The sequence below is a fragment of the Amphiprion ocellaris genome, chromosome 10, assembly GCF_022539595.1.
Source record: "Amphiprion ocellaris isolate individual 3 ecotype Okinawa chromosome 10, ASM2253959v1, whole genome shotgun sequence".
Lineage (NCBI taxonomy): Eukaryota > Metazoa > Chordata > Actinopteri > Pomacentridae > Amphiprion > Amphiprion ocellaris.
Genome location: NC_072775.1, coordinates 9,407,108 through 9,434,829, shown reverse-complemented (window position 1 = coordinate 9,434,829; position 27,722 = coordinate 9,407,108). Strand labels below are relative to the sequence as shown.

General features: G+C 39.5%; 2 protein-coding genes and 1 long non-coding RNA gene across 6 annotated transcripts; 2 read left to right on the top strand and 1 right to left on the bottom strand.

Moving 5' to 3' along the window:
• Positions 1-4,282: 4,282 nt before the first annotated feature.
• Positions 4,283-10,852, bottom strand: LOC129349798 (uncharacterized). 2 transcript variants are annotated; one of them, XR_008602926.1, is made up of 3 exons: positions 10,610-10,852; positions 5,092-5,192; positions 4,283-4,601 (listed from the first exon to the last, which is right to left on the bottom strand). It is a non-coding gene; the product is annotated as an uncharacterized LOC129349798 (long non-coding RNA). The 2 variants fall into 2 exon arrangements; XR_008602925.1 differs by lacking the exon at positions 10,610-10,852 and adding an exon at positions 9,662-9,799 and having other exon boundaries at positions 4,285-4,601.
• On the top strand, positions 9,947-13,126 carry LOC111587573 (leucine rich adaptor protein 1-like). Of its 2 annotated transcripts, XM_023297596.3 has the most exons (4): positions 9,947-10,141; positions 10,640-10,824; positions 12,123-12,214; positions 12,318-13,126. In XM_023297596.3, exons 1-4 carry the CDS (start codon positions 9,947-9,949, stop codon positions 12,617-12,619), a joined length of 774 nt encoding a protein of 257 aa, XP_023153364.2. In that variant the 3' UTR covers positions 12,620-13,126. The 2 variants fall into 2 exon arrangements, with proteins under 2 accessions (XP_023153364.2, XP_023153356.2); XM_023297588.3 differs by having other exon boundaries at positions 12,123-13,126.
• Positions 13,127-14,160: 1,034 nt separating this feature from the next.
• pgap6 (post-glycosylphosphatidylinositol attachment to proteins 6) lies at positions 14,161-26,957 on the top strand. Of its 2 annotated transcripts, none has more exons than XM_035942719.2 (13): positions 14,161-14,476; positions 16,770-16,953; positions 17,124-17,325; positions 18,048-18,175; positions 18,303-18,565; positions 18,658-18,998; positions 19,127-19,223; positions 20,167-20,281; positions 20,707-20,846; positions 21,041-21,219; positions 22,283-22,429; positions 22,533-22,649; positions 24,026-26,957. In XM_035942719.2, exons 1-13 carry the CDS (start codon positions 14,413-14,415, stop codon positions 24,353-24,355), a joined length of 2,307 nt encoding a protein of 768 aa, XP_035798612.2. In that variant the 5' UTR covers positions 14,161-14,412; the 3' UTR covers positions 24,356-26,957. The 2 variants fall into 2 exon arrangements, with proteins under 2 accessions (XP_035798612.2, XP_023153535.2); XM_023297767.3 differs by having other exon boundaries at positions 14,162-14,476; positions 20,704-20,846.
• Positions 26,958-27,722: the final 765 nt, after the last annotated feature.

Below are 27,722 nucleotides of genomic sequence, written 5' to 3'. Positions count from 1 at the left end.
TAATGAGTCCACTCTTCTTGTGCTTTTAGACCAAAGAACTACAGACTCTTCACAACCTGCTCAAACTCTTGGTACAGGACCTCACCACACGGGTCAAGAAGGTTTCTGTCTCATTTCTACTCTGAAGCTCCCCTTCTCCTGCTCAAACTACTGACAAATGTTTCTGCTGCACTAAAGTCTGGTCTCCAGAACTTCCTAAAAACTCTCCAAGTCGCTTCTGCTGCAGGTTGCTTTGTAGAGCTGTTCCAGAAAACCTCACTAAACCACATGGAGGGGCCTCAAGATAGTCGTCCAAATGAAACCATACAAAAACCAAACTAGCACAACCAAAACGCTAAAGTCTCCTGCAGCCTACCAGAGAACCTCTGAGAACAGAGAATCAGGACAGGAACTCTTACCTTCTGGACAACCAACGCTGGTTCACAAACAAGAATACAGAATGTGTCTGACCAAAAACCTCTGAAGACTCACTACAGCCAAGATAAAGACACAACTCAGCTGTACCAAATCCACTAATCACTGCACACATTAGCACCATGTGCTAACTGTGGCTAAAGAACCACATTTACCAAGACAACTATCCAGTACCAAGCCCTAAAACACACCAAGAAACACATTAAAGACAATTTTACTGCTGGAAGCTGCAAGCCAACGCCTAAAGAACAAACTAAAGCAATGGAGCCAAACCCAGTTCATTGGTGAAGAGAATCAGAGGAAATGTTTGTCTGCAGCTAAATAAAGCAGGAAGACACTGAGCTGCTCAGGTGTTCCTGATAACACCAAGCAGCCACCTGGACAGCCAATAGGAACACAGCTTACTGGAAGTCCAGGGGGCTGGGTTAGTGAAGGAAATTTAGTTTAAAGTTGAAGCAGAAAGTTAACAAAGAAAGTTGAAAACCACCTTCTGATACCTGAAATCTCTGAGTTTTCACACAAAGAACACCTGAACATGTCAAACTGGTTCCACAGTAGAACCCTCATTGTAAAAACGTCATAGTATGGTGTGTTGCTCAAAAAACATTATGACCTGGCTGTCTAGGGTCGCCGAGGAGCAACACAAAAACAGGACAAACACTGGTTTCCAGGGGGTTAGGCGGGTATTTATTTGAAAGAGTAAGTTTACAACAACACATGTGAGCAGAAAAATCACAAAGTCTGTCTTTAGTTCACCTGAAAATATTAGTTTTTGTCTTTTTTTATTGACCAAACTTTTCAGGAAGTAGATGAAGAATAATTAAAGCTCTCATGTAGAAGTCCAACTTATTTTGGATCCTTGTGGAGAGTTTAATCTTAGAGTTTGTAAAGCTGTTGAGTTTTAGAGTCACATGGATTGTTTTGACATTTAATAACCGAGTCCTGAAATAAAATTACAGTTGTGGATTTCTGTCATTTAGTCTGGACTAAACAAATAACAGCAGCGTAAATCTCAAACGTCATCATGAGGAGTCTGGATTGAGGTTTCTCACTTGATAATGATCAAAACATGAAATTTAAGTTGGTTTAAAGGAATTTTCCACCTTAAATCTTTGAATGTTAACCTAAAAGGTTGGTTTCAGGAAGTATTCCACCTACAAGGTCCTCAAACATCCACCTTAGAGGAATATTCCACCAAAAATCCTTGGACATGCCCTTAAAATGTTGGTTTATCAGAGTATTCCATCCAAAATCCTCAAAGAGACCTGAGGGGCTGGTTGAAAGGAATATTCCACCTAAAACCTCAAATATAGACCCGAAAGGGTGGTTTAGAAAAAAATCCTTCAATGTGGACCAAAAAGGTTAGTATGGAGGAATATTCCACCTGAAATGTAGACCTGAGAAGTTGGTTTGGAAGAATATACCATCCTAAACATCCTTAAATGTAGACTAAAAGATGGTTTGGAACAAAATTCCACCTAAAATCCTCCAATGTAGACCTAAAAGGTGAGTTTAATGGTATATTCCACCTAAACTTCACTACTGTAGACCTTGGAGGTTGGTCTGATGGTATATTCCACCCAACATCCTTGAACATAAACTTAAAAAGTTCGTTCAAAGGAATATTCCACCTAAAATCCTTCAATGTAAACCAAAAAATCTTGGTGTAAAGGAGTATTCCACCTTAAATGTAGACCTAAAGGATGGTTTGGAGTAATCTACTCTAAAATCTTCCAATGTAGTGGTGCAACAGAATTATTTTGGAAAAATAAGCTCAAGAAACAGGCCTGGACAAAAATGATGGTACACTTAATATTTTGGTGCACAACCTTTTGAGGCAATCACTGCAATCAAATGATTTCTGTAACTGTCAATGAGACTTCTGCACCTCTCAGCAGGTATTCTGGTCCACTCCTCATCAGCAGACTGCTCCAGTTGTCTCAGGTTTGAAGGGTTCCTTCTCCAGACGACATGTTTCAGCTCCTTCCACAGATGTTCAATAGGATTTAGATCAGGGCTCATAGAAGGCCACTTCAGAATAGTCCAATGTTTTCCTCTTCGCCATTCTTGGCTGTTTTTAGCTGTGTGTTTTGGGTCATTATCCTGTTGCAAGACCCATGACCTGCAACTGAGACCAAGTTTTCTGACACTGGGCAGCACATTTCTCTCTAGAATACCTTGATAGTCATGAGATTTCATTGTAACCTGCACAGATTCCAGACACCCTGTGTCAGATGCAGCAAAGCAGCCCCAGAACATAACACAGCCTCCTCCATGTTTCACAGTAGGGACAGTGTTCTTTTCTTGATATGCTTCATTTTTGCGTCTGTGAACATAGAGCTGATGTGCCTTGCCAACAAGTTCCAGTTTTATCTCATCTGTCCATTGGACATTCTCCCAGAAGCTTTGTGGTTTGTCAACATGCAGTTTGGCAAATTCCAGTCTGGCGTTTTTAGGATTTGTTTTCAACAATGGTGTCCTCCTTGGTCGTCTCCCATGAAGTCCACTTTGGCTCAAAAGATGACGGATGGTGCGATCTGACACTGATGTACCTTGACCTTGGAGTTCACCTTTAATGTCTTTAGAGGTTGTTCTGGGCTCTTACCATTTGTTACCATTCGTATTATCCGTCTCTTCCATTTATCAATTTTATCAATATGTATCAATTTTCCTCCTGTGGCCACGTCCAGGGAGGTTGGCTACAGTCCCATGGATCTTAAATTTCTGAATAATATGTGCAACTGTAGTCACAGGAACATCAAGCTGCTTGGAGATGGTCTTCTAGCCTTTACCTTTAACACGCTTGTCTGTAATTTTCTTTCTACTCTCCTGAGACAACTCTCTCCTTGGCTTCCTCTGGTCCATGTTTAGTGTGGTACACACCATGTCACCAAACAGCACAGTGACTACTGTAACCCTATAAATAGGCCGACTGACTGATTACAAGTTTGTAGACACCTGTGATGCTAATTAGAGGACACACCTTGATTGAACATGTCTCTAAGGTCACATTATTTTCAGTCTTTTCTAAGGGTACCATCATTTTTGTCCAGGCCTGTTTCATGAGTTTATTTTTTTAAATAATTCTGTTCAACTACGGTTCAAAAGCAATGTCTGATTTTCATCGGTTAATTTTCATAGAATTTTTATTTATTATTACTTTTGTCAGATTCAAATTACCTCTGTGACCATTGTGGGTTTTTCTTTCATTAACCGAGGGGTACCAACAATTTTGTCCACGTGCGTATATTCTACCCAACATACTGGAACATTTACCTAAAAGGTTGGTTTAATGGTATATTCCCAGAAGAACCCTTGAACATTGGGCTTAATGATATATTCCACCCAAAATACTTGTACATATACCAAGAAGTCAGTGTAAAGGAAATGTAGACCTAAAAGGATTGTTTGAAGGAATATTTCAACGATTATTTTCATTATTTAATAATCTGTTATCAGTCAGAACCCTGGCAAACTTATTTTCATCAATTTTTTAGTGGAAGTCACAAATAAAGGAGCTCTTGGTTTTTCCTGGCGTTACTGAGTCAAAAGCTGCTGTTTCAACACAAACATGTTCACATGCATCCACAAACCTCTCTGCACTCAAACACCCACAGACAGGAGGCCAGCTGGACCGAGGCTCGGCGGCGTCCTCAGACCCACGAGTCGGGGAGTCGGTGAACTTGTTGGTCCAGTTTGAAGGCCTCCGTGTGGTCCAGTAGAAGTCCACGTAGTCGGTGTTGGCTTTGAACCACAGCGACTGGCCGCCATCAGGTGGACCGGCTCGTCCTCGTAGGACTCCTCCTGTAGCCTTAAGGGGACCACAGGAACATTCAGTAGCTGTTGGAGTTCTTCCTGTCAGGCTCGTGGTAGAACGGCTCTGAAGTATCTTTTACTTGTCTTATCTGGAACAATCTAACAGCCTAAACTGTTAACAACGGTGTAAAGAAGCAAACACACAGGCATAGATGAGGACTCAGACTAGATTTATGTTAGAAAACAAATCAGCTTAGAGGCATTTGTTCACACATGTGGCTGAATAGGAGGCCGTCCAATCAGATTTGAGGTCTTCACTCTGTAGGTTGTTTGTTGGGTGAGACTCTTGGACCTCCATCAGCTGACGTGGATGTTTGATGGTCTTCCTCTCTAGTGCCAGATGATTCATCCATGAATTCAGCAGCTACAGACTGAAATGAAGCTCATGCTGCCGTTATTGAATTCCTGTTCCAGGTCAAATGTTCAGAGTTCACCTTGAATGCAGCCGTCTGCTGTCTCAGGAAAAGAAAAACTTTTAGAAATATTTCATTTGTATAAGTACTTCTACACATATAGATTCCTCTTTCAAAGTTTGATTAAATCACGATAATTCTGTGTCCTGTTGTTCAATGTTTTCCCAACAGATGGCATTACCCTCATGAATGGAGCATCAACAAGTGATGTCTACAACACAACAGAAATGTCTGGAAGCCAGTGGCCACCACTTTGAGCACCTCTTGTAATTGTAGAGGCCAAAGATAACTTTTATTAATCTTGTGATGTCTGAATAAATTTGGTATTGAAATATTTATGCAAGTTTTTCTTTTCCTGATGTGTGTAAACATTATTTTGGCTGACTCTGTATGATGGGTTTCTGACAGGTCACCAGGCAACATCTATTTATAATAAAGACAAACATACCTGCATTCTACAGGAGTGATTTTCCTCATGTGCAGGTAAAGATGTGTGAGGAGCTTAGAGATGACAGGAGCAGGAGTCATCCTCACTAATTCAGCTTCCACCTAGAAACAGAAAGACCACAAACAAACACACTGATATATTCTCAAACATTCAACCTCACAGCCTCAAAATATCTGTTTAGGAAGTGTTGTGTTTCTAAATTCTGCTGAAAGCATTGACAGACATTCTCTTACAAGGTTGTGTAAAAAGCAGCCTGTCCTCTGAGCTACTGAGAAATCTTCCTGAACAAAGTTTCTATGTGTAAATCGGCTCAACAAAAACTAAAGTCTCAGTCAGAGATAACAGGTATCGCAAATTATAAACATCTTTCTTTGTTAACCCGGCGACATTGGGGGGACAGAGCCTTCGCCATTGCCGCGCCCACACTCTGGAACTCACTCCCCCATGCCCTCCGTGACTGCACCAACCTCACCACATTTAAATCCCTTTTAAAGACTCACCTTTTTAGATCTGCTTTCCTTAAGTGATTCTGTATTTTATCTTGAACTTGTTTTACTATTTATTGATTTTAATTAACTGTTTTGTTTTATCTTATTGTATTTTATGTACAGCGTCTTTGAGTTATTGGAGAAGCGCTTTATGAATAAATTTTTTTATTATTATTATTATTATTATTATTATTATTATTATTATTATTATAACTCAGACTTTCTGCTTCAACCTCACATAAAAAGGGGAGTTTAACTCGTCAGGTGACTGAAAATGAACGGCTTGTGCAGTTCTAGATCTAAAAGTAGGATGTTTCAACTCATGTTTTACTACAAATACATGCAGTAATAAATAAATACAATGGCTGATTGTTAGTTTATTCACTATTAATGTCATTTTATATACTGGATTGAACTTGAGCAGTGGAAGAGAGAAGGAATTTAATGAAATTATGGCGATTCAGAGAGGTAATGTGCAATGTTAAGTTAAGCGCAGTTTAATTCAAACCAGCTGAATGTTAAACTTCAGTGCAGCTGAACGGGTTTCAGTTAACCTTAAAGTAAAATAACTTTTTTAAAAGCTAAAATACACAGCAGAGAAATACAGGTTGAGAAGGTCATTCTAATAATGACGGACAGGCAGCAACTAACACAGGTGTTCAGAGGTAAGTTAGCCACCTGTGTTAATTAGCCCGCTAGCTAACTTAGCCGCTTAGCTAGCTAACGCGTCCGGACCAACTGCTCAAACACGACAAAACACAACTCTTCACAAGTCGCTGACTTAACGTACAACAAAACAACGCTACTGGTTAGAAGTATTTATCTTCTTACTGTGTTTTACTCCAAAAACAAGGTCAACAGCAGCCAGAGATGCTACCAGACGTGGCAACCATAAATATATATAGCAGACGAGATATGCTAGTGCGCTGTCTTCTATATTATCTATGGTCTGACCAGTCACTGCTCTCTGGTTCCGCCCTCTGAGAATCTTGTTGTCGTTTGACTCCACACTTGCTGATGACCACTTCCGGTCTCAGAAAATATAAAAACGGACCTTTTTCGTTTCTCTCTTACTGATTTTATTTTTTTTATTATTCTCAATACAAAATGAAAATCAAAGCATTTTTTAAAAAATGGTATATCCCTTTTTGATCATGAAATGGAAAAATGCCTTGTATTTCAATTTTAATTTTTGTATTTTAAAACGAAAATCAAATAACCACTCGTTTTTTGTTTTTCAATACCCGTTTCAGAATGGAAAATCCAATTATCAGATCCGTACACGGACCTGTCAACAGGTTTACTACAATATCTTTATAAATAAATTTCAGTTTCAATTTGACTCAACTGTATATATAATATTTAGAAGAATCTTTCTGTAAAAATGCCATGTGGTGTTTGGTTATAGGCAGCCATGTTGATTTTATGCCTGAAAACAGCAAAAATGTCAACTATGATACCTCTCAACTATGTTACAATATGTCCCGTAATTATATATTGACCCGGCTGCTGCAGGTGGAGCTTGTTTAAACTACTTCATATACAGATTTATATATAAGAACAACAGATAAATCGACTTATTTATTGTAATAATAACACAGAACATTAGCACGACTCCCCCTATGGTGTTTTGTGAAGCATCATAAACTTAGTTGAAGTCATACTTCCTGGAAGTTGCTTCACCTTCTATCAGGTCATCGCTCCTTCACCAGTGCATGTCAAACGCTGGTCAAACAATTCATAAAAATTGTTATTAACCTCAATCGTGAGGCAGCAGGAAGCTCCCATAGCTGCTGCTCTGATTCTGAAAGCCATTCATATGGGGCAAGATGATAGGCAAATAAAAATAAATCATCTATTTTAGTGGGTGGCAGATGTCAGCTTCCACACTGTGTCCTCACGTGTCTCTGTGTCTAAAAGTGGGCCGGAGGCAACTGTACAGACCTGTTTCTTTCACTCAACAGAACTTCTCTCACAGAACTTTGGAAAGTTAGAGATTTCAATTTTAGATTCTTACTAACGTTGAAAAAAAATGTTATGGGCGTTGCGTGTAAATTGGTGAGAAAGAATACCAGTTGTATCTTCTAAAATTCTATAATATTAAGTCTACAATGTAATAAAGTGTGCAAAAAGTGAAGGACTCTGAACTGGGACTGTTACTGCTTGATTATCTTGGCCAAAATGATTCAAGTAACAACATTATTAGGCTTTCTGTACAAACAAAAAACCTATTAGTTAAAATAATTTCTTATCTTTCAACAATCCTGTTCTGTTTTGTATTAATTTTATGTGGTTTTCTTGGTTCTTTCTTGCTTTTAGCACATATTCTTCTTGTTGCTTTTCTTATAATATGTACAGCATTTTGGTCAACTCTGGTTATTTTTAGTACATGCTATGTACAGTACAGCAAATAATTGTTCATATTCATCCCAAATTTTGAGTTATAGTGATTTTTTTCTGACCCATAGATTTTCTCCGTCTGAAAATGACATAAACAAGCATCAAAAAACAATAGCATTATTTTAACTATTTGTACTTTTTTCTAATATACTACAAACTGAAAACAGCTGATGAAGTACTTATACAGTCAATTTACGAGTCATTTTCTAAAACCAGCTTAGAGTTTAGTGAAGTTACTATTTCTTAAGGGTTTCTTAGGGTTCTTAACTAAGACATACTTACTCATTGTGGCTGATTACAAGACAGGGAAAGACTATAAAATCATATCCAAGTGTATCAGAAGTGCCACTGGCCACAGTTCAAAGTATCATTAAATAGTCTCAAGAGGCCAGAAGTGACACCTGCACTGGCAAGAATGATCCAAAGAGTCCAAAGGTCCAAGGTCATCCTGTCGAATCTGACAAATTCTAGCACCAATATGTCAAAGCAGACACACACTGCACAAGTAGGACTCGACTTCTCCATGACACACACACTAAAGCTCACCTGGCCTTTGCTAAACAGTCACCTGGACAAAGACGGAAGCTTATCAGGTCTGTGGATGGACAAGATGAAAATGGAAATGTTTGGACACAGTTCTTTGGATACACAGACGTTGCTTTGGTTTGGTAAAAGACAGGAAAAATATTCAACCTCAAAAGCATCATCCAAATGGTTGAAAATGGTGTTAGAAACGTAATACTTTCAGCGAAAGGATGGACAACCTTGTGAAAATAAACAGCTTCAACAGAGAAGAGGTCAACATTGAGGTCAGAAAGTCTGCAGAAAGACTTCCTTGTTCTTGGACAGCATTCGAACTTCCAACAAGACAATGATCTGAAACTTACAGCCAAAGTATTGAGAAAATGGTTTACTGAAAACAATATCAACCTGGTGGAATCACCCAGTCAGAGTTCAGACCTGAATCTATGGAGAATCTGTAAAGAAACTAAAGACCGGAGTACTGACAAGAAAGAATCCAAGACTTAGAGCTCATTACAAAACAGGAAAGACAGGAGATACACAGAAAAGTCCTGAGCAAAATTATGAACTTTTTTGATTGAGGTGGAGGCAAATAAAGGTTTTGAAGCTGATTACTGTGAGGGGGTTTGAATGATTTTAGGCATATCATTTTTAGTTCAAAAATATAAAGAATAAAACAGACATAGTTAAATGGCATCATTTACATCTCTTCTACATTGTCTTGCCCTTTTTTGTGACTTGTTTATGTCATTTGAACGCAGAAGAAACCCACTGATCATATAAAACTAAACTATAAAAAACAGTCAAAAAATCAAAATCTAAATTTGCCCTGGGTATGAATGATTATGAATAATTTGGGGCTTGACTAACAATAAACGTGGCTGATTGGATAAATAGATAAGTAAGAAATACGACCTCAGTTAATTCAACAATCAGTGCAGTGCTGTGATGTCTGGATTAGACTCTGATCGGAGTGGGCTAATAAAGACCCTCTGGAGGCGTGCTGTCATATATTTAGATGTGGTCCTGTTGCGCTCAGCAGTTCACAGGTGTCACTGAAGCCTCCATGTGACCGCGCTGCTCTCAAACCCCCACCATTGTTCGCCGACTACACAAAGAGCAATTTCCACTTTCCAGCATCATGTTCCGGCTTCACATACCAGCAATACCTCAATGGTGACAGCAGCCAGCAGCGAAACGTGATTTGTTCGTGCGCACTTCCAGCGTTTTCATGGCGCGTTCTGCGCTTCTGCGACAACTTTGTCATTCTTGGGCATCTATAACCGTGGAGCGTTCAGGAACATAACGCATGGGCTCTGTTTGGAAGTGTGGTCGACTGGTGTGATTTACCCACAGGAGGGTCTGGTGTCCCTCAGTGGTCGTCGGGAAGCTTGAGGGGATTTACGCACAAGCTGTTCTCGGATACTTCGGAGACATCAGTCGGGATGGCAGAAGAAATTCTCAACGATTCCCTCCCAGATTTAAAGGAGCTTGAAAATAAGATCGGCAGGAAAACACCGGAGAGTCTTCTGATCTGGATGAAAGATGCTGCGGATTGTGAAGATGAGGTGGCGGACAGAGGAGACCAGAGATCTGCTGACAGCTTTTCAGACAAAATCAACAACTTGAAGCAAGAGATGGTAAAGACTGCTCTTATTTCTCATATAAAACACACATTTGTGCATGTTTCTGAGTAGCCCAGACAGATTCTTTCTTGCTTTGTGGTGCAGCTACATTTTCCACGCTTGTCCAATACCTTAACTTGCACAACTTGTTTTAGCACTTCTGTGCTCCTCTGTTTATTCTGCTCACATGATTCTGCTCTGAGCTGCAGAAATGTCAAAACCTGATTTCCTTCCTGACACACTTCACCTGCTCATTTTTTATTTATAATGACAGACTCTGTCACCTTTCTCCTCACCACACCTGTCCCCTGTCTCCTCTCATTCACCTTTCACATTCTGACTTTTGCTCCTCCCTCATTCCTCTTCATTCCTCTTCATTCATGCATTGTAGTCAAATGAGAACCCAAGCCGGGGCCTCACTCCTCTCTCAGCTCTCCAAACACACATACCTGTTCATATTATTTACACCTGCATGGCATTTACCTGGCTTAACTAAATGCTGTCTCCCCTCAGAGGTGGCTCCGATCTGCCGATGTGAGGATTCTCCGTCAGCTGGTGGCCTTGCATGAAGGGATCGAGGCCATGCGTTGGCTCATGGAGGAGAGAGGAACCTTAGCCAGCCGAGGCAGCAGCTTAACAGGCAGCCTGAGCAGCCTGGCGACCGTGGAGGAGCACTGGCCCTCCATGTCTCCCTGCAGGTAGAGCTGTGAGTCTGTCAGCTGTGCAGGAGCCCACTAGACTGTATAAGTTGGATTCATAATATTTAGAGCTAAATATGAAGTCAGGCGGGGAATCTTCAGTATCTGTAGAGGTATTTGCATTGCAAAACAATAGTAGTATACACCCAATCAGGCATAACATTATGACTGCCTGCCTAATATTGTGTTGGACCCCTTTATGCTGCTAAAACTCCTCTGACCCACACTGTAAAATTGTTTTTTTTTTTTTTATGGCAGCTGTGGTTGCCAGAACACAACCGTAAAATTATGGTGAAACAATTTTCTGCATTTATGGTAAATAAATCTATTGAGACTTTACAGTTAAAAAACGTGCCTCATTCCATATTTTACTGTAAAAAAAAGTTTCAGCCTTTAAAAACTTGAAAATTTACGTGAAAATACCATAAAAAAAATAAAGTTTGTGAAACCTATTATAAACAGTACATAAATATTTCCATTATCAGCACAGCAGTTTGTGTATTTAACATTTAATATGTGTATTTTGAGCAACAATTGCGGTTAAAGCTGTCATAAATATGAAATAATTTGTCTATTATTAAGATAAAAGTACATTAATTTCACCGGTATAAATTGTATTCAATAATATAATATATATACAATATAAAAAAATTACACTTGTGTACTTGTTATGAATATTACAGCATGTTTCCATTACCAGCACAACTGTGAAAAACTATTCTTTTCAAGAAATAAATGCAAACATTACAGTGCTGATGTCATACTTATTATGGCATTTTTCCATTAAATAACTGTACAAGAGTAGGGAGCTGTATTTTTTCAAGAGACAAGAATATTTAAAATGCAACTTATTCACGGTGATTCAGTGTCATACAAACAGCATCAAACTGTTGCAGAGTTTACAGATTTTTACCGTCGTGGTTTTGACAGTTTTACAGTGCAGTGGGGGGCACAGACACAGGACCTCTGGGGATGTTCTGTAGCACCAGTGAATCCTTTGGGTCCTGTGGGTTGCAGGGTGGGACCTACCTAGATCAGGCTTATCCTGGCACATCCCACAGATGCTCAATAAGATTTGGATGTGGGGAGTGTGGAACCCGAGATAATAGCTTAGCTCCAAAATAACTTTTGGGTTGTTAATTTACAGAAAATTCCTTAGTAGTTTTGCAGACTACTCAATGCAATTACAAACAACTACAGTAAATATTTAGTTATTTTCTTTAAAAATTAGGATTTTTTTGACAGTATAGGGGTTTTGCTCCACATGTGGTTGATTATTTCTTCTATCACTCCCACAGAGAAAGCCCCAGTCCGACCTGCCTCCAGGAATTGACTGAAACCAGCAGCATTGAATCAGCAGACCAGCAGCCTCCATCACACACCGACTTTGGTAAGACGAACCGCATGAGTTACTTTGACGTCCTCCACTCAGAGTCCAGTGAAGCAAAACCTCCGAGAAGTTCTGATCAGGCATCATTAAATCCTGTCAACAGTTTGGTTTGTGCCAATGGACCGAAGTCAGAAGCGCTGCACTCGGACGCAGCAGCGCTACAGCACATTAAAGGTGGTGCAAACACCATCAGAAGAGCTCTGCAGAGATCCACCAAAAGAAAACCCAAAGTGGATGCTGCTACCTTTGCCTTCACTCAACGGTCAGAAGAGACAATTCACCAAACTGAGGAGGATTTCTCACAGTCTAACAAGGAGGCAGAGGAAGAGAGTGCAGCCAGTAAAGAGAAAGCTTTGCTGGGTTATGATGCCCAGTGGTGCTGGGTGGAGTCGCAGGACGATGTGACATTTTTATGATCTTCTATAAAACAGTTAAGATTGATGATCTTTGTGTTGAAGCTATTATCTAAAACGGTGAACTGCCAGCGATACAATGGAGTTTAAAATGCACTTTGACTCTCTGTGTGTCAGAATAAGATTGATGCTCACTGACTAATGTGATAAATGTTTGTCACTGTGTCATTCTGACGGCACTTTTGTTTAGGACGTGTTTGATAACTTTTTAATTTGACTGCATATTTTAGGAGTTTTAAAGGAAAATTAGCTAAATCCTTTTATTATGAATGAAAAATGAGACATATGGTTTAGCTCTGAAAACATGCACAGCACTGTATGATGTGATCCATGTTTCACATTTCAGGTTTAAAGATTTTGAACATCAGATTTTCTGGAGGTTTGTGTTCGTATTTTGTATTGTTGTAGTTTTAAATCAGTAGCTCTTTTTTATTTTTTATTTGATTGCAATTAATATCATTTGACTGTCTTTTATAAAGCAACAATACTAGTCAGTGTATTCCTGTGCTTATTTTTACCTCTCATTTAGATCAAATTATGGATACAAACTAACAGAAATTTGTTAGGATTTTAAATATGTTGCCATTTTTTAAATCTTTTTTTATTCAAATACAGATAATAAATATAAAAATCACATTAAAAAGCATTATTTTACATGGTAACTGAAAAAAAGACCAAAGCAAAATAATAGTCACATTAATTTTTATTTTTTTTTTACAAATGGCAACTCATTCTTTTGCAACGTTTGACTGTCGATATTATTGCTATTTTTTACTGTCTTTAAATAAAAATATTGTCAGTTTACAGATATTTGCCATTATTTAAAAGATAAATTGTGTAGTTTAAAGGTTGAATATTGGGAAAGAACCCTTAAACTGTTATTTTACAGATTTGTTTTCTTTTTTGTTAAAGAAAATGTTCTGTAAAATTACAGAAAAAAACATATTAAACTACATGCTGGCCATACCCAGAATTGATTAGTTTGATTGTTAAAAAAAAAAGAAAAGAAAAGAAAATCATATTTTACAAACTTTTGCTGTTATTTTCACAGTTTTCTCGCACCTTTGATGGCAGATTTTTAATCTTGTTTTTCCCAATATTTTTTGTTGTGTTTTTTACAGTGTACGTGAGCTGATGCGCTGAGTTGCAGCGAGTGGTGGATGGGGAGGGAGGCTGGGATGACAAGCAACAGAGTACAGTTGCTTCTAAGATTTTAATTCTAATTTTAAGGCAGAAATCTTAATAAGTAACTGATACACAGAGATGAACTTATTGATCTTAATCAGTGACTGGAGAGGCACTTCAAGTAATATTATGAAGTATTTCATTTTATCTAATCCATAATTGAACATTATTTTTATTTTATTCATAAATAAGTCATTGTTTACGTAGGTTAAATGACATTTACTGTTAAAATGCCCCAGATCTGACTGATAATAATAATGCTGACAGGCCTGAAGGAGGCGCTTCTCAAATGTCGTGACGTCACATGTTTTGACCGAAACCAGGAAGTGAAATGCAGGTTGTAATCTGATTACAAACCAGTCAAACGGTCGTACAACAACATGAAGTGTGATTGAAGTGATTAATTTCTATCCTGTGGAGGGCAGTAATAGTTCTTGTAGCGTCCTCGGCGCCTCAGAGGAGAAGAAGAAGAAGAAGAAGAAGAAGGAAAAAGAAGTCTGTGTGTTCATATGTACGATGGTCCGTTGTGACCGTTAGACAGGTGAGACATTACAGGTGGACTCTGGGCGATGGAGACAGTCTGACAGTCCGACAGGAAACATGGAAGTTAGTTTTTTACGAGGTCTGCTTCTTGTCTTCCTGACGGCTTGGACTTCAGCAGACGGTGAGTGTTTTCCAGCGGAGAGGACGGAGTCAGAGGAGGCTGTTAGCATGTTAGTCTGTTAGCTAAGAGTCGCAGGTTGTTTAAGTTACCTTAACGTCAAAGAGACACACTGGTCAACCTGTACTCTGTAAAATCCAAATCAAATACTTGATGAGAATATTACTTGGGGTGGGGGAGGAGGTCTTGACTAATCAGTAGTTCCAACCAGATGCTCCAACATTAGATGATTGGTATAAAATTGTACATGACATTTACATTATGGAATGACTGACGTTTGCTATGAAGATGCAATCAGAGAAATTTCTGAGGTGGTGAACAAAATCGGTCAAGTAAATAGGTCCACAGAGACCAGACTTACTTTAATAGAGATAGATTGTGTTGTGAGTGTGTCTTTATGAATAGATGAGTGACAATGACAGCTTCCTTGTTCATTTGTTTGAGGAATGCATGCATTTGCTTAAAGTGTAATTGAAAGGACGAGCAGTAGCTGAAACGTGTCTTAGACTATTGCGTGATATTGTGTGAATATAGATATGCGTAATATTTGAATGATTTGAACTTGAAATGAATGTTAGACTATGTATGATCTCCCTGATAAAAATAAAATTAAAATATATATGTATGAAGAGAAGGATACCAAGATACAAAATGCGCATTAATTAACTTGTTTTAAGGTGGACTTTTGTAGTCACTGGTCAAAGTAGTGTTTCTATGCTGATCATTGTTCTTTAATATCACATGAGGAGGGTGTGGATTAAGTTAATCGTCCAAAATGTGTTACTACTTGAACAACACAAAAATTTTTAGCGCACAATTGACTAAATGTAGCTCTTTAATAATTCAGTATGGTAGCGTTATCTCTAAGTCAGAAAAGATGATCTTTTACATGCAAGTGCAGCCTGTTACAGTAACTCCTGTTGATCATTGGTGTTTTTTTTGTACACTCATTGCATTACTTGCACATGACATGTTACACTGCTGTTTAAAGGACTTTGATCCTCTAATTCACTGTATATTTGTATTATTAGCATTTGACACTATATGATGAATTTTCGAAATTAATACTTTTTTTCCACAGTATACGCATCAACTGTATGCGTCGCAGATATGCTTTGCGTGAAAACAAAAAATGCTTATTCCTCCATCTTCTAAAGAATGTGTGGGATGTTACATTTTGCGTTCATATTTTTTGTTCAGTAGATAGAGGTGGTAGACAGTAAACAGCTGTAGCTGAGCAATGTCTTTGGCAACAGTAGGAGAAATGTAAGAAATGCTCTTGCAGAACAACCGTGTGCCCAAACCAGTTAGGATGAGGGTGGGAGCTTTACGAGGCCAATAATTACAGATCAGAAAGCAGCTCCAGAACAAAAGGTACCTATAGAGAGGACAAAACTACAGTAGAGAATTTGTAACATACAATAGGTGTGTATAAATGTATGGAAAGGGAAAGAGAGTAAAGTAAAGGAGAGGTTCTCAGTGTATGATGGGAAGTCAACCAGCAGCCTGGGCTGATTCAGGGTCACTGGACTTTCATACATATATATATATATATATATATATATATATATATATATATATATATATATATATATATATATATATATATATATAAATAAAACAAAGTGTCCTATAGCAGCATAAAATGTAGAAACACCCTAACATCCAATTTCCATAGTTTTCTTTCTCTTTCATGGCATATTACAAATACCAAATGGAAATCAGTAATCAGTGCTGTAACCAATAATTATTTTCAATGCTGATTAATCTGTCAATTACTTTTGTAATTTTACTTTTGTTTGGCCTTTAAAATGGTGAGAAATGCTGATCATTATTTCACACAGCATAAGATGAAGTACTTTAATGTCTTGTTTTGTCCAGAACGCAAAGATATTCAGTTTACCATCAAAAAGAAGGAAAGAAATAGAAAATGTTCATATTTGACAAGCTAGAATCAGAGAATTTGGACTTTTTTTCTTTAAAAAATGACTGAAACTGATTTTTAAAATTGTTAGCAATCAATAGTTGATAGGTAATCAATTCATCATTGCAGCTCTAATGGAAATGACAGTAAATAACGCTTAACAGTTTCTACATCAACATGTGGAACCATAAAAACTACAAATATATGGTATCTGATTTTGTATGATTTCCAGATTAATCCCTAAGATGCATCTTACATGGTGACGGTTCGTTTTCTGTGACCTGTATCTACCGTTTGAGACTAACTTTACAACAGCAGGGAGAAAAACTGTGTTTGTGCATCTTTTTTTGATGAAAGCCTTTCCTCTTCCAGACGGACAGGTGACCTTCGTATCCGAGCTTTCGTCCAAACCTGCTCAGAAGTTATCTAAGTATGGTTGGTACGGCAGCGTGAGGCTGCAGAGGTTCCACATACCGGAGGAGACGGCCATCGCTCGCTGGCTCTTCTCTGTGACGAAGGGCCACAACTTCAACTGTGGTCAGCACAACGTCACCATGTAAGATATTAAGTTGTCCATCATGGAAATGTCTATACATTTTCCTTGCAAGTCAGTTTTGAAAATACACTTCCTTATCTGTCTCGTGACAATTGTTTTGGAACACTGTATGAGCTCTTTTTATGTTCAGCTCATCCAGCTAACGTAACACCTCTCTCTATCTCTTCCAGACATATCCGATGGGGTTCCCCTCCAGTCATAAACCCAGTAGCGTCTGTGTTTCCCAATTCAACCCTTTGGAGCCCCTGCTTGTCTCTGACTCTACCGGTAACGTCACAGAGCTCCATGACTTTTAACATCTCGGATCCTGCTCCAGGCGACTGGTACGTTGCTGCTCACTTGCCTGAAGATGATGGACGCATAGAGCAGAAGGTTCGTATAGAGCTGGATGTGGTACAAGCTTGTTTGTTAGTGTTAGTTAGTCTTTCTGTTCATTTGTGTGATGATTTTTCTGTTCTAATCCAATTGTGCTGCAGCTGTCATGAAGAGCATTTCAATGAATTTAACTGTAGTTGTTTCAGATTGTTGTGGTTTAGATTTGATAAAGTGTGTATAACTATCATTAATGCCTCAAGATAATGTTGAGACGTCCAAGATAAATTGTCAGCTCTAGTTGTACATTTAGCCTTTTGCCCCAACCTGTTCCACAGGAGCAGAGGGGAGGCGGGTTGTTCAATTTGTAATGTAGCTGAACCACATTCCAGTGCTTCCTCATTTTCTTTGGCTTTGTTCGTTGTTGCTGGTAGTGTTGTCCTAGTTAGCAATATCTGTGTTTTGAAAGAGATTTTCTACTCACATTTCATCTCAAATGTCTATATATTTTTGTTTTGTGTATGCATTAATGTATCTTTTTCAATTTACGTTTATTTATATAGCACCAATTCACTAATTGAGCCATCTCAGGGTACTTTACATCGTAAGGTATTATAGAGAGAAATCCAACAATTCTCTTTGAGCAAGCACTTGGTGACAGTTTCTCATTGTTTTACTGTTCAGCTTTTGCATGGATTTCTATTCAAATCAATCTGTATTAGTAGAACTGTGCACCAGAATATCTCTAGAATATTAATCTTTTTCTTCCTCATTTCTCTTAGGGCTTTCCGTCCTGCTCCTATTTCTTCCAGCCTCAGTTATCAGTCATTAGAGCCGTAGATACACCTGTTTTACAGCAGGGCACATTCCTAACACAGACTGCAGCCCCTGACAGACCTGCACGCCTTAAGTAAGAAGTGTTTACGCACACGTGGTCACCTTTCATTTCCTGTTCTTCCATTCCTTGTATTGTTGTAGCTATGTTTCTTTGTATCAGTCAACATTAAGTCCATTGACTGTATCTGTGTGTGTCTTAGGTTGTATGTTCCAGAGTTTGTCTCGTCTCTCTCGGTCTCCGTGGCCGACTGTTCATCAGAGGGAGCAGAGAGTGGAAACTGTTCACTGGTCCTCAGGCTCGGCTCTGCTTCTCTGCAGCAGGGCCCAGTAACAGTGAACTGCTCAGGGATCGGCTGCTCTGCTGCTCTGACTGACCCTCCATGGCACACATGGTTACGCATCGTCGTGGAGAGCAGCCAAGTCAACCGTACTTTGACCTTTAATATTGTCTCAAACTACACAGGTAAACCCTGAAACGCACACACCTTAAATTGAAGTTTCACTCTCTGTGTTTCTACTGCAACCCACAATCCTCAGTCTGTGTGTTTACCTCAGTGGGATGTAAGCCAAAAAGCGTAGGCCTTAAAGCGGATGATGACATCAGCAGGCTCCGTGGCAACAGCAGCGATACCAACTCAACGTCGACGGGCAACAGCTCCGTGGTTACAGATGCAGCCACCTTTAGCAACGAATCTGCATCACTGATAGCACCGTTGTCGATGTGTCTGTGGAGCATCCCAGTGCTGTATGAGGAGGTGGATGTTCTGTCCATCAGGTTCATGCCCGTAAACGGACCAAGCGTCAGCGTTACAAACACACACCCCACACTGCTCACCTACCCCCTGCACACACAAGCCACCGGTGGTACCCTCAACCTGCAGCTCACACTCAACTCTGTAAGTAACACTGAATCACTGCACTCTGATGTAGTTAGATTTGGGACTCTCCGAGTGAAGCTTTCCTGCTGTTATGCTTTGATACATGTGTTGTCTTTTATACATGTGGGCGTGTGATGTATTTGTAGACTAATGCAACCTTGGGGACCAGCAGCAGTGTGGTGGCTTGCCTCTCTCCCTGGGCTCCAGTCACTGAACTGAACCACCCTCAACCCTGTCGCACAGGTGCAGTAGCACTGATTCAGATTCACACATGGGAATTAATACATTAAACACCCCAAAACAACAGCTGGGACTTAATTAATTACTAAACATAACAGATAAATAAGATAAGAAATAACCCAGACAGGTGATATTTGTGTTCACATTATCTTTACAAAATGCAAAAAAAGAAGTTTAGATGCAATTAGATTTTATATTTTTGTGCCCTTTTGTTTCCTCTACCAGAAGCTTGTTTGGATTAGTTAAAAATAGATGTTTTCCCACTTCTTTTAATTGTTAAAAAATTAAGCCAAAATATCTCAGTATATCAATAACTTTGTTAAGTCACTACTGTGCAGAGTCTGGTTGCCAGTGGCATCATTAGTGCATGATAGCAGCACCCACTTCCAAGATATTTTGGCTTTCTTCTTAATTTGGATCCCCATTAGATACTCACAAAACAACAAACGCTTTTGTTTAACTGTTGTGTTGTCCCTCTTTATATACAGGCTATATTTTCAGCTCTGATAGTTCTTTATCATGGGACAAAACTCTAACCATGTATGAGGAAATACAGTGACTTCAGAAAGTGTTCAGACCCAATAATATTAATTCACACTGTCCACTAGTCAGCCAAAACATTAAAACCACTGACAGGTGAAGTGAATAACTAATGACTGAGATTTTTGGTGGAATGTATTGGGCAGCAAGTGAACAGTCAGTTCTTGAAGTTGATGTATTGGAAGCTGAAAAAAGTCATTATAGGTTATTAGGTATATATTGATAAGAGAAATCTAATTTTATCCGTTGAGATAAGAGAAATCCAATTTTATCCGTTGAGAATTAAATCTACAACACAACAAAAGGAAGTAGTCTGAATATTTTCTGAAGTGCCTGGAGGCCTTATGTTAGATGAGAATGTACGTTGTAGACCAAAAAAATAACACAATCTTTGATTCATTGACAGCTTTGTTCGGAGGACACGGTGTTGCTGTAAATGCCAGCGTTAATAAATCTGTGCTCAGGCTGCCTTTCCCTCAGTCAGCAACATGGTACCTCACCTTACAGCTGGTATGCAACAGGTAACACGCACACATACTGCAGTACTGTACATGCAGGATGTTTTTTTTATTTCTGCACATTTTGGATCATTCTGTTTTTACTATGCTTCTACTCTTAGTATATATGTGTGTTAACTGTGTAAATTGCCGCTTTTCTGTGTAGTAAAAGCAACAATCTTGGGTTAGACGTACTTAAACACAGTGACTTTAAGTGCCTCAACTTTATTGTACACAGAACATTAAAATGATCAAATTTGCTGATGCAATTTCTTGTCCATTTTTCTGTGAGAGCCTGAAAGCTTTCCTACATTCGAAGATTGTTAGTCTCCATTCAGACATCTCACAGTTTTGCAACCTGGAGTTTGCTGAGGTGTGGTCATTGCTTTGTGTGTTTATTGCTCAACTGTGTGTGTGCTCTGTGTGTGTTTCTGCGTTTCCTGCAGCAGTAACTGTGGTAATACATCGGTGGTGTCTGTGCTGCCGGAGGTGTTTATCAGTGCCTGTGTGGAAGACTGTGGGACGTATGGTGAATGTAGACTCCTGAGATCCTACAGCTACCTGTATGCTGCCTGCGTCTGCAAGGCTGGTACGACACACCAACAGAAATGCATTCACACTGTCTCTCAACTTAAGCTCACCCCTCGATTAGTAGTGTTAAAATCACCGAAGCCTGCATTTCACGTCAACTAAAGTAAAACATGTCCTCCTTCTGTCGTTTGCTGTTATTGCAGTCATGCATTCATTTAGTGTCACTTTGTGTCTTCATGTCTGTGTGTGCAGGCTGGAGTGGTTGGGGCTGCACCGATGACTCCACAGCTCAGTCGTCCAGCCACCAGTTGACATCAACTTTGCTGCTCACGCTCAGCAACCTGTTTTTCCTGCCTGCCATCGTGGTGGCCGTCAAACGCTGCTACATCACCGAGGCGTCCGTCTACCTCTTCACCATGTTCTTCTCCACGGTAACGCACTCAAACACACATGCACTAGTGCATACATATGGAAACACATTTAGACAGACAGACACTATTAATCCTAGGGTTGGCCCAAATAGCAATTTCTGGGCTCCGGATATTCGGCCCCGATTAATGACGAATATCTGAATATTTGGATCGGAGGAGGAGGGGGAGAGAGAGGGCAGGGGCTATGGGGGGTTCCAAATATTTGGATCTCAGAATAAATATTCGGGTATCACCGTAACAACCGAATATTTGGATATTCGGGTCCAGCCCTAATTAATCCCGAGGGAAATTCACAGTTTTCAGCAGCTTACGTACAACACCATAACAAAGACAGGACAGGCAGGTGAGGTTACAGTAACATTAAAGGTTAGTATATACTCTGACAAAAACTTGCTGTACAATCAAATTAAAAGCACTTCTAATTTTAAAATCTATTGAACAAAACAATATTTACACATTTCAAGGCACAGTGATTTTAAAGTGATTTAAAGTGGCTTTGACAGGTAGCAGGAAAACAGTTGTATCAAACTACTTAAGGTGCATCGATATTCTATAATAATCACGTTGGTCCTAATGTGATTATGACTGCCCCCCCCCGACCACTCAGTGATGAGTTGTACAGTTGTAGTTGTACATTTAATGTTAGAGGTGTGTTTCTGACAAAAGTGATTGATATTTGTAGTGTAAGAGGGACGTTTCAGAAAATGGAAGCACAGGTGTCTCCTAAGTGTACATTCTTTGACCATAAGCTCCAACGAAGCCAGTGTTTGCTTGGGTCATTCTATTTTTAAACTTTAATAACATAGTTGGTGTGGTATAGATGTGTGTGCCATGTAATCATCTCATAATAAGGAACAAAAAGTGCAGTGAAGCAATAAATTACACTGTAGTGCTATTAATAGATTTTATTAGGCCCTTTGTGTTAGATATCCTGTTTGTGTAAGGTGTCTAACAATGCAAGGAAAGCAAGCAGACTGAACATTAATGTCTGGTTGTTCTGACTGAAGAGCAGTTATGAAGCATTCTGTGATCCGTGTTTTTTTTCCTTGTCTGATTTTTACAGTTCTACCATGCATGTGACCAGCCAGGTGTAGCAGTATTGTGTATTATGGACTATGATACCCTACAATACTGTGACTTCCTGGGTTCAATCTGTGCTATCTGGGTCACCATCCTGTGCATGGCTCGCATCAAAGACACATTCAAATATGTAAGACACTGACTACTGTCTCTTCTTCTATTATACTGTTGTCCGACTTTGCTATGAATTGACATATTGCAAGAGATTAACATTAATATTCTTGTCTGTTTAGACTCTGTTCATGCTCGGGGCTCTGCTGATAGCCATGTCGATGCAACTAGACCGCAAAGGCCTGTGGAACCTACTGGGTCCAATCCTCTGTGCCATACTGTTCATGGTCATCGTCTGGGTATGAGTCACACCAGGAACCTAAAGATTTCTGTGTAGTTAAACATTGTGTCTCGGATGTACAGTGGTGCCACGTGTATCACGGGGTTTACGTTACAGACCTCCCCGACCATATTTATTTCATTATTTATATATATTTTAAAACTTTATTAACCCTCTCCACACACCACACATCACCGCAGAGTAACATTATGTGCAACAATCAGACGTCTATGTGAAACGGACAAGATGCTGAATGCTGCTACACACAGGAGACAGAGGAGACTGATGCTACAGTTGGATAGACAGACAGACAGACCGACCGTCCGTCCATCCATCCTTCCTTCCTTCCTTCCTTCCTTCCTTCCTTCCTTCCTTCCTTCCTTCCTTCCTTCCTTCCTTCCTTCCTTCCTTCCTTCCTTCCTTTATTGTCCCCAAGAGGATATTTGTTGTCACAGGCACATAAAAAATGCACATATCATGAACAGTTAGACACAGGACAATAGGACAACACACATGCTGGTGAGGGATGGGTGGGAAACATACTACAGGTGATTAAGAGCAGCAATGGCGGAGAGGACAAAGCTTTTGCTGAAGTGCCATCCATGTCCACGTCCATGGTGGGCAGATTAATAATTTTGGATGCTATATGTGTGATCTTAGTGAGTCTATTTCTGTTGGAGACAGAGAGCATGCTGAAGTAGCAGGGAAAGCAGTATAAAAGGATGGGTTGTATGATGCTGGTGTACAATAGTAACAGGAGGTGTGGGGCGACAGAGAGTCAAGTTGCTGAGTCAATCAGCATTTTATTGCGATTAAATGTGTTTTTTTATATGTTTTAATTATTATTTTTTAAAATTTTTTTATATTGTTTTCAATGTTTTAGTCTAGAAAATGCTTATTTTACAGCAAAAATAATTAATATAGCGATCGCAGAGCTGGTCGCTATGACTGAACTGTTGTGCTGCAATGCACCGTGGGAGTTCGGAGTGTTGGGGTTTAAATGTCATTATTGTGGTTTTTGTTACTGTTCCAGTGTTATTAGTGTTTGTGTTTTATTGGTTTAGTAAGTCTAGTTAGTTTGGTTAAGTGTTGTGTTGTCAGGACCGTGAGTGTGTTTGATAAATTTCTGTCACATTTTCTATAGTACTGATTTCTGTGTGTGTCAAAGGAAAAGCATCTGCTAGTTGCAGTGTATAAAAAGCAGATATTCTGTCTCCAGCGTCGTTCTTAAACGCAGCTCGCCGCAAAAATAAATATATAAAAATAGCTATATACCGCAAAATCCTGCGCTATAACAGTCCGCAATACAGTGAGACCGCGAAAAGTGAACTGCGATATGGTGAGGGATCATTGAAATACTGATATTAAAACTTCTTGCTACTCTTCTGTTTACAGGTGTATCGAGGGGTCCGTCGGCGACATTGTTACCCACCTTCTTGGCAGCGCTGGGTCTTCTACCTGATCCCAGGAGGACTCTGCGCCCTAATCGGGGTGTGTTTGTACATTTTTGCCGAGACGGAGGACAACTACTATTACACACACTCGCTGTGGCACATCTTGGTGGCCAGCTGTGTGGTGTTCCTGCTGCCGCCGAAGGAGAAGCACAAGGAGTCGCTGGGCTGGAGCAGAGGCTGGAGCTGGAACTGGAGCTGGAGCTGGAGACCCCGGGTGTGTGGATATACACTCTGTCAGAGCGACAAGGACGAACTCTACACCGTCACATAGTAGATCAGGAGATTTGTCGAGGTATTGATTGTTAGATGCACTATGAAACATTCACATACCTTTAGAAATACAAGATACAATCAAAAAATACAGTGTGTGCCTACTGAAACCCAAAAAATAGAGCTGATAACTGGCTGCCATTCCTTTCAGTTTAATCACTTGTGTAGCGACACGTTTGAAATGCTCTTCCACCATGTGAAGAAGAGGTAGAAGTTGCAGGGAAGCAAAACTGGCCAGTAGAACAGGTGGAGAGCAATGATTGTGTTGGTGAATCAAAAAACAAAACACAACAAATCGTCTTTGATGGAGCGCCCAAATGGCTTCATCGTGCCACAGGTCACCAAATGTTTTCCCTCAGATGCCTCCAGACGTTACAGTAGAACTCTGCATCAACAGTCTGACCATGAGGCACAACTTACTGGTGCATTACCATTTGAATGTGGAACTAAACAAAGAGCATCCTCACGGTTTGCTCCTGACCTTTTCAGTCTTTGTGCTCTTCATTGCACAGACGACTGTTTGGTCTCTGGATCGCAGCCGCACGCCAACCTCTGTGGCCACACAAACGTTCATCCCGATGTCCTCACTGAAGATTCCCCGTATCGGTTGTATTTACATGACCACTTCGCGCTGCATTCCTGCGCAACAGGAGCAGAATCTAATCTTTTCGCTCGCACCTTGTACACAAGCACAAGGTGCCTGCTGGTGTTGACGAAGTTTTCTTTAAGAATTAGACTCTTCAAAGTTTCCTAACGTCTTTAATAATGGATTTTAAAATCAAAGTCAGCCCTGTATTCTCATAGGTCTGCCGTTTCTATTTATACATTAAGTACGAAGCTGTTAACATATTGGGATACGTTTTCTAAAAGTCTTAAATTGAGATTAAAACTTGCAGACATGCTGAAATGCAAACCCGAACTGAACCCGCTGAAACCTCCACGGTGGTCCACTGTACCAGCTTAGGTGTGAACATCAGAACCTTCAGGAAACAGACCGCCTGACCTTTGACCTCACGACCAGTAGTTTGTGCATATTGTGTATGTACATATTTAACTAGAGTAGGAAATGAATGTTTGAAATATTTATAATGAATAGCACTTTGTGGAACTCTTAAATCTTTATATTCAGTCTATCATTGAGTCTACTGATAAAATATGTCGTATTTACAGCTGATGTAAACACTCCTCCCTCTCGTATTTTCCTTTGTGTTTTTTTTTTCTATCGCAGATTGGGGAAAAATTTGAAAGTGGTTCAAACTTTTTGATTCATTTATAATGTGCTTGATTTTTAACTGCCAGATACTTTGAACATTCTTTAAAGTACTTTGAGTGCTTGCTTTTTCCAGAGTTTTTACACTCTGTATTGTGGTCTTCCCTGCTGAATGCAGAATAGAAATATTTAAAACCCACACACCACTCCTTTGCCAAAGTCACATTGATCATGCCTTCACATAAAGTCATTTACAGCGTCTGCATTTCTAGAACACTGTTGGACTCATGATTGACAGTATTTATATGAAATCCTATTTCTTGGCACCCATATGACCAATGCAACACTGGCAGTTCACTCACAGACTCTGGGTGAGTTTTGCTCGTGAAATCATTATTATTATTATTATCATTATTAGCAGAGACGAGGACCAGGCTTCAGAAGTCTTTACTACTCCACACCGTCAACTGATACTGACTTACTTTAGGCAGTTTATCATATTTTGCTCAGTTCACTTTGGAGCCACGAGAGACTTTCAACTACTTTTAAACTGATTTTTGATGTGTAGAATCAGTGTAATTCCCCTTTAACTTTCTCCTGTGTTTCTGTGCAGCACACTTTATAGCCACTAGCCAGCTGTAATTCAGGGTCTTTAAGTTAATTGTGGATGTAAACAGGTAGAGAAACTAAATTGTGTGGTCATCTATAATGCAAGATGCCTCTTCACAAAAGCTAAAAAAGTCTGTCTTTTATTGTCTTTTCCTGTCTGCTGTTTGAATGTCGTCTTCACTGTTTACTTCCTCAGTCTAAAGCATTACCAGTTTGTCTGTCTTACTCATTCTGAAGCACTTTTATGATTAGAAAGCTGTTTCCACATTGTAATGTACATAGTCTGTGTGTGTATGAATCAGCACTTTATGAATGTATATCCAGACTACTGTTTAGTGCCTCCTGTTTTATCTGTGTCTGTGAGTGCACTCTATATCCTGTATTATTGTGTGTGAATGTGCCTGTTTTGTCACTTTCCATTCTTTATTTTGTGTAAGACGTTCACTGTAGTTCACTATGGTGTGTGATTTTATTTGGTCCATTCTGTGGGGATTTTTTTTTTTTAATTGTTGTGATTTTGCACATGTTGACATTGAATTTTTCTGACTGTCACGCTCGCCCAGCCTTCTTTTCATTGTTGCAATGTGTACCGTTTTGAATCGCTTCATCTTGTTATCACATTTTAGTATGAAAAGTCGTTCTACCGCTGCAGCAGACTGTTGCTCTTATTATCTACAAGGGAGAATGAATGCAATGTTCAATGTATGGGATGGTTACTTTTCAACCTGTTTAAAAAATCAAATCAGCATTTAGTCTACCAAAAAATAAATCCGTTATATGAGGAGGAATGTTTGATTTCATTTGTTTTTTAATGCTTTTTGTGTTGACATAGTTTCAGTCTCCGGCACGCAAACACTCACACTTTCACACCAGGGAGAGATAAAGGAGAACAGAGGGAAGCAGATTATCATAATCCTCGGAAATGTAGAAAGTGCTTGTGTTGAAACGCACATCTCTGTGTATGTGTGAAAGTAGTGTGTTTGCCTGTGTTCCCGTATACAGCTGACCTCCATTAGTAAATTTGATGTTTCTACTAAGCTCACAGATCACACAACATCAGGCTGAGCTGCTTTGGTGGCATGTGAGGAGAAAAAAGTGTTTACTGATCAGCCACAATGTTCAAACCACTGACAGGTGAAGTGAAAAATATTAATCATCTGGTTACAATACAATGTTCTGCTGGGAATTGTGGACTCCATTTGACATGTATCATCCGTTCTATTACACCAGCTTCCAGATGACAGCAGCAGACGATGTGCTCCAGGTGGTTTTAAAGTTGCAGCTGATCCGTTGTATGTCGGCTTGTTTTTCTTCTCCTGTGAGCAGTGTCATAAATTAGGGAACTTGCAAGACAGATTAGAAGGCCAATTATCAAAATCAGGCCTTAGGTTTTAGATTCTGATAGGAGTTAGGCTTCAGAATCCTGTGGGTCAATATATAAGTGCAGGACTTTTGTATCATGGTTGACATTTTTGCTGTTTTCAGGCCTAAAATCAATATGGCCGCCTATAACCAAACACCACATGGCATTTTTACAGAAAGATTCTTC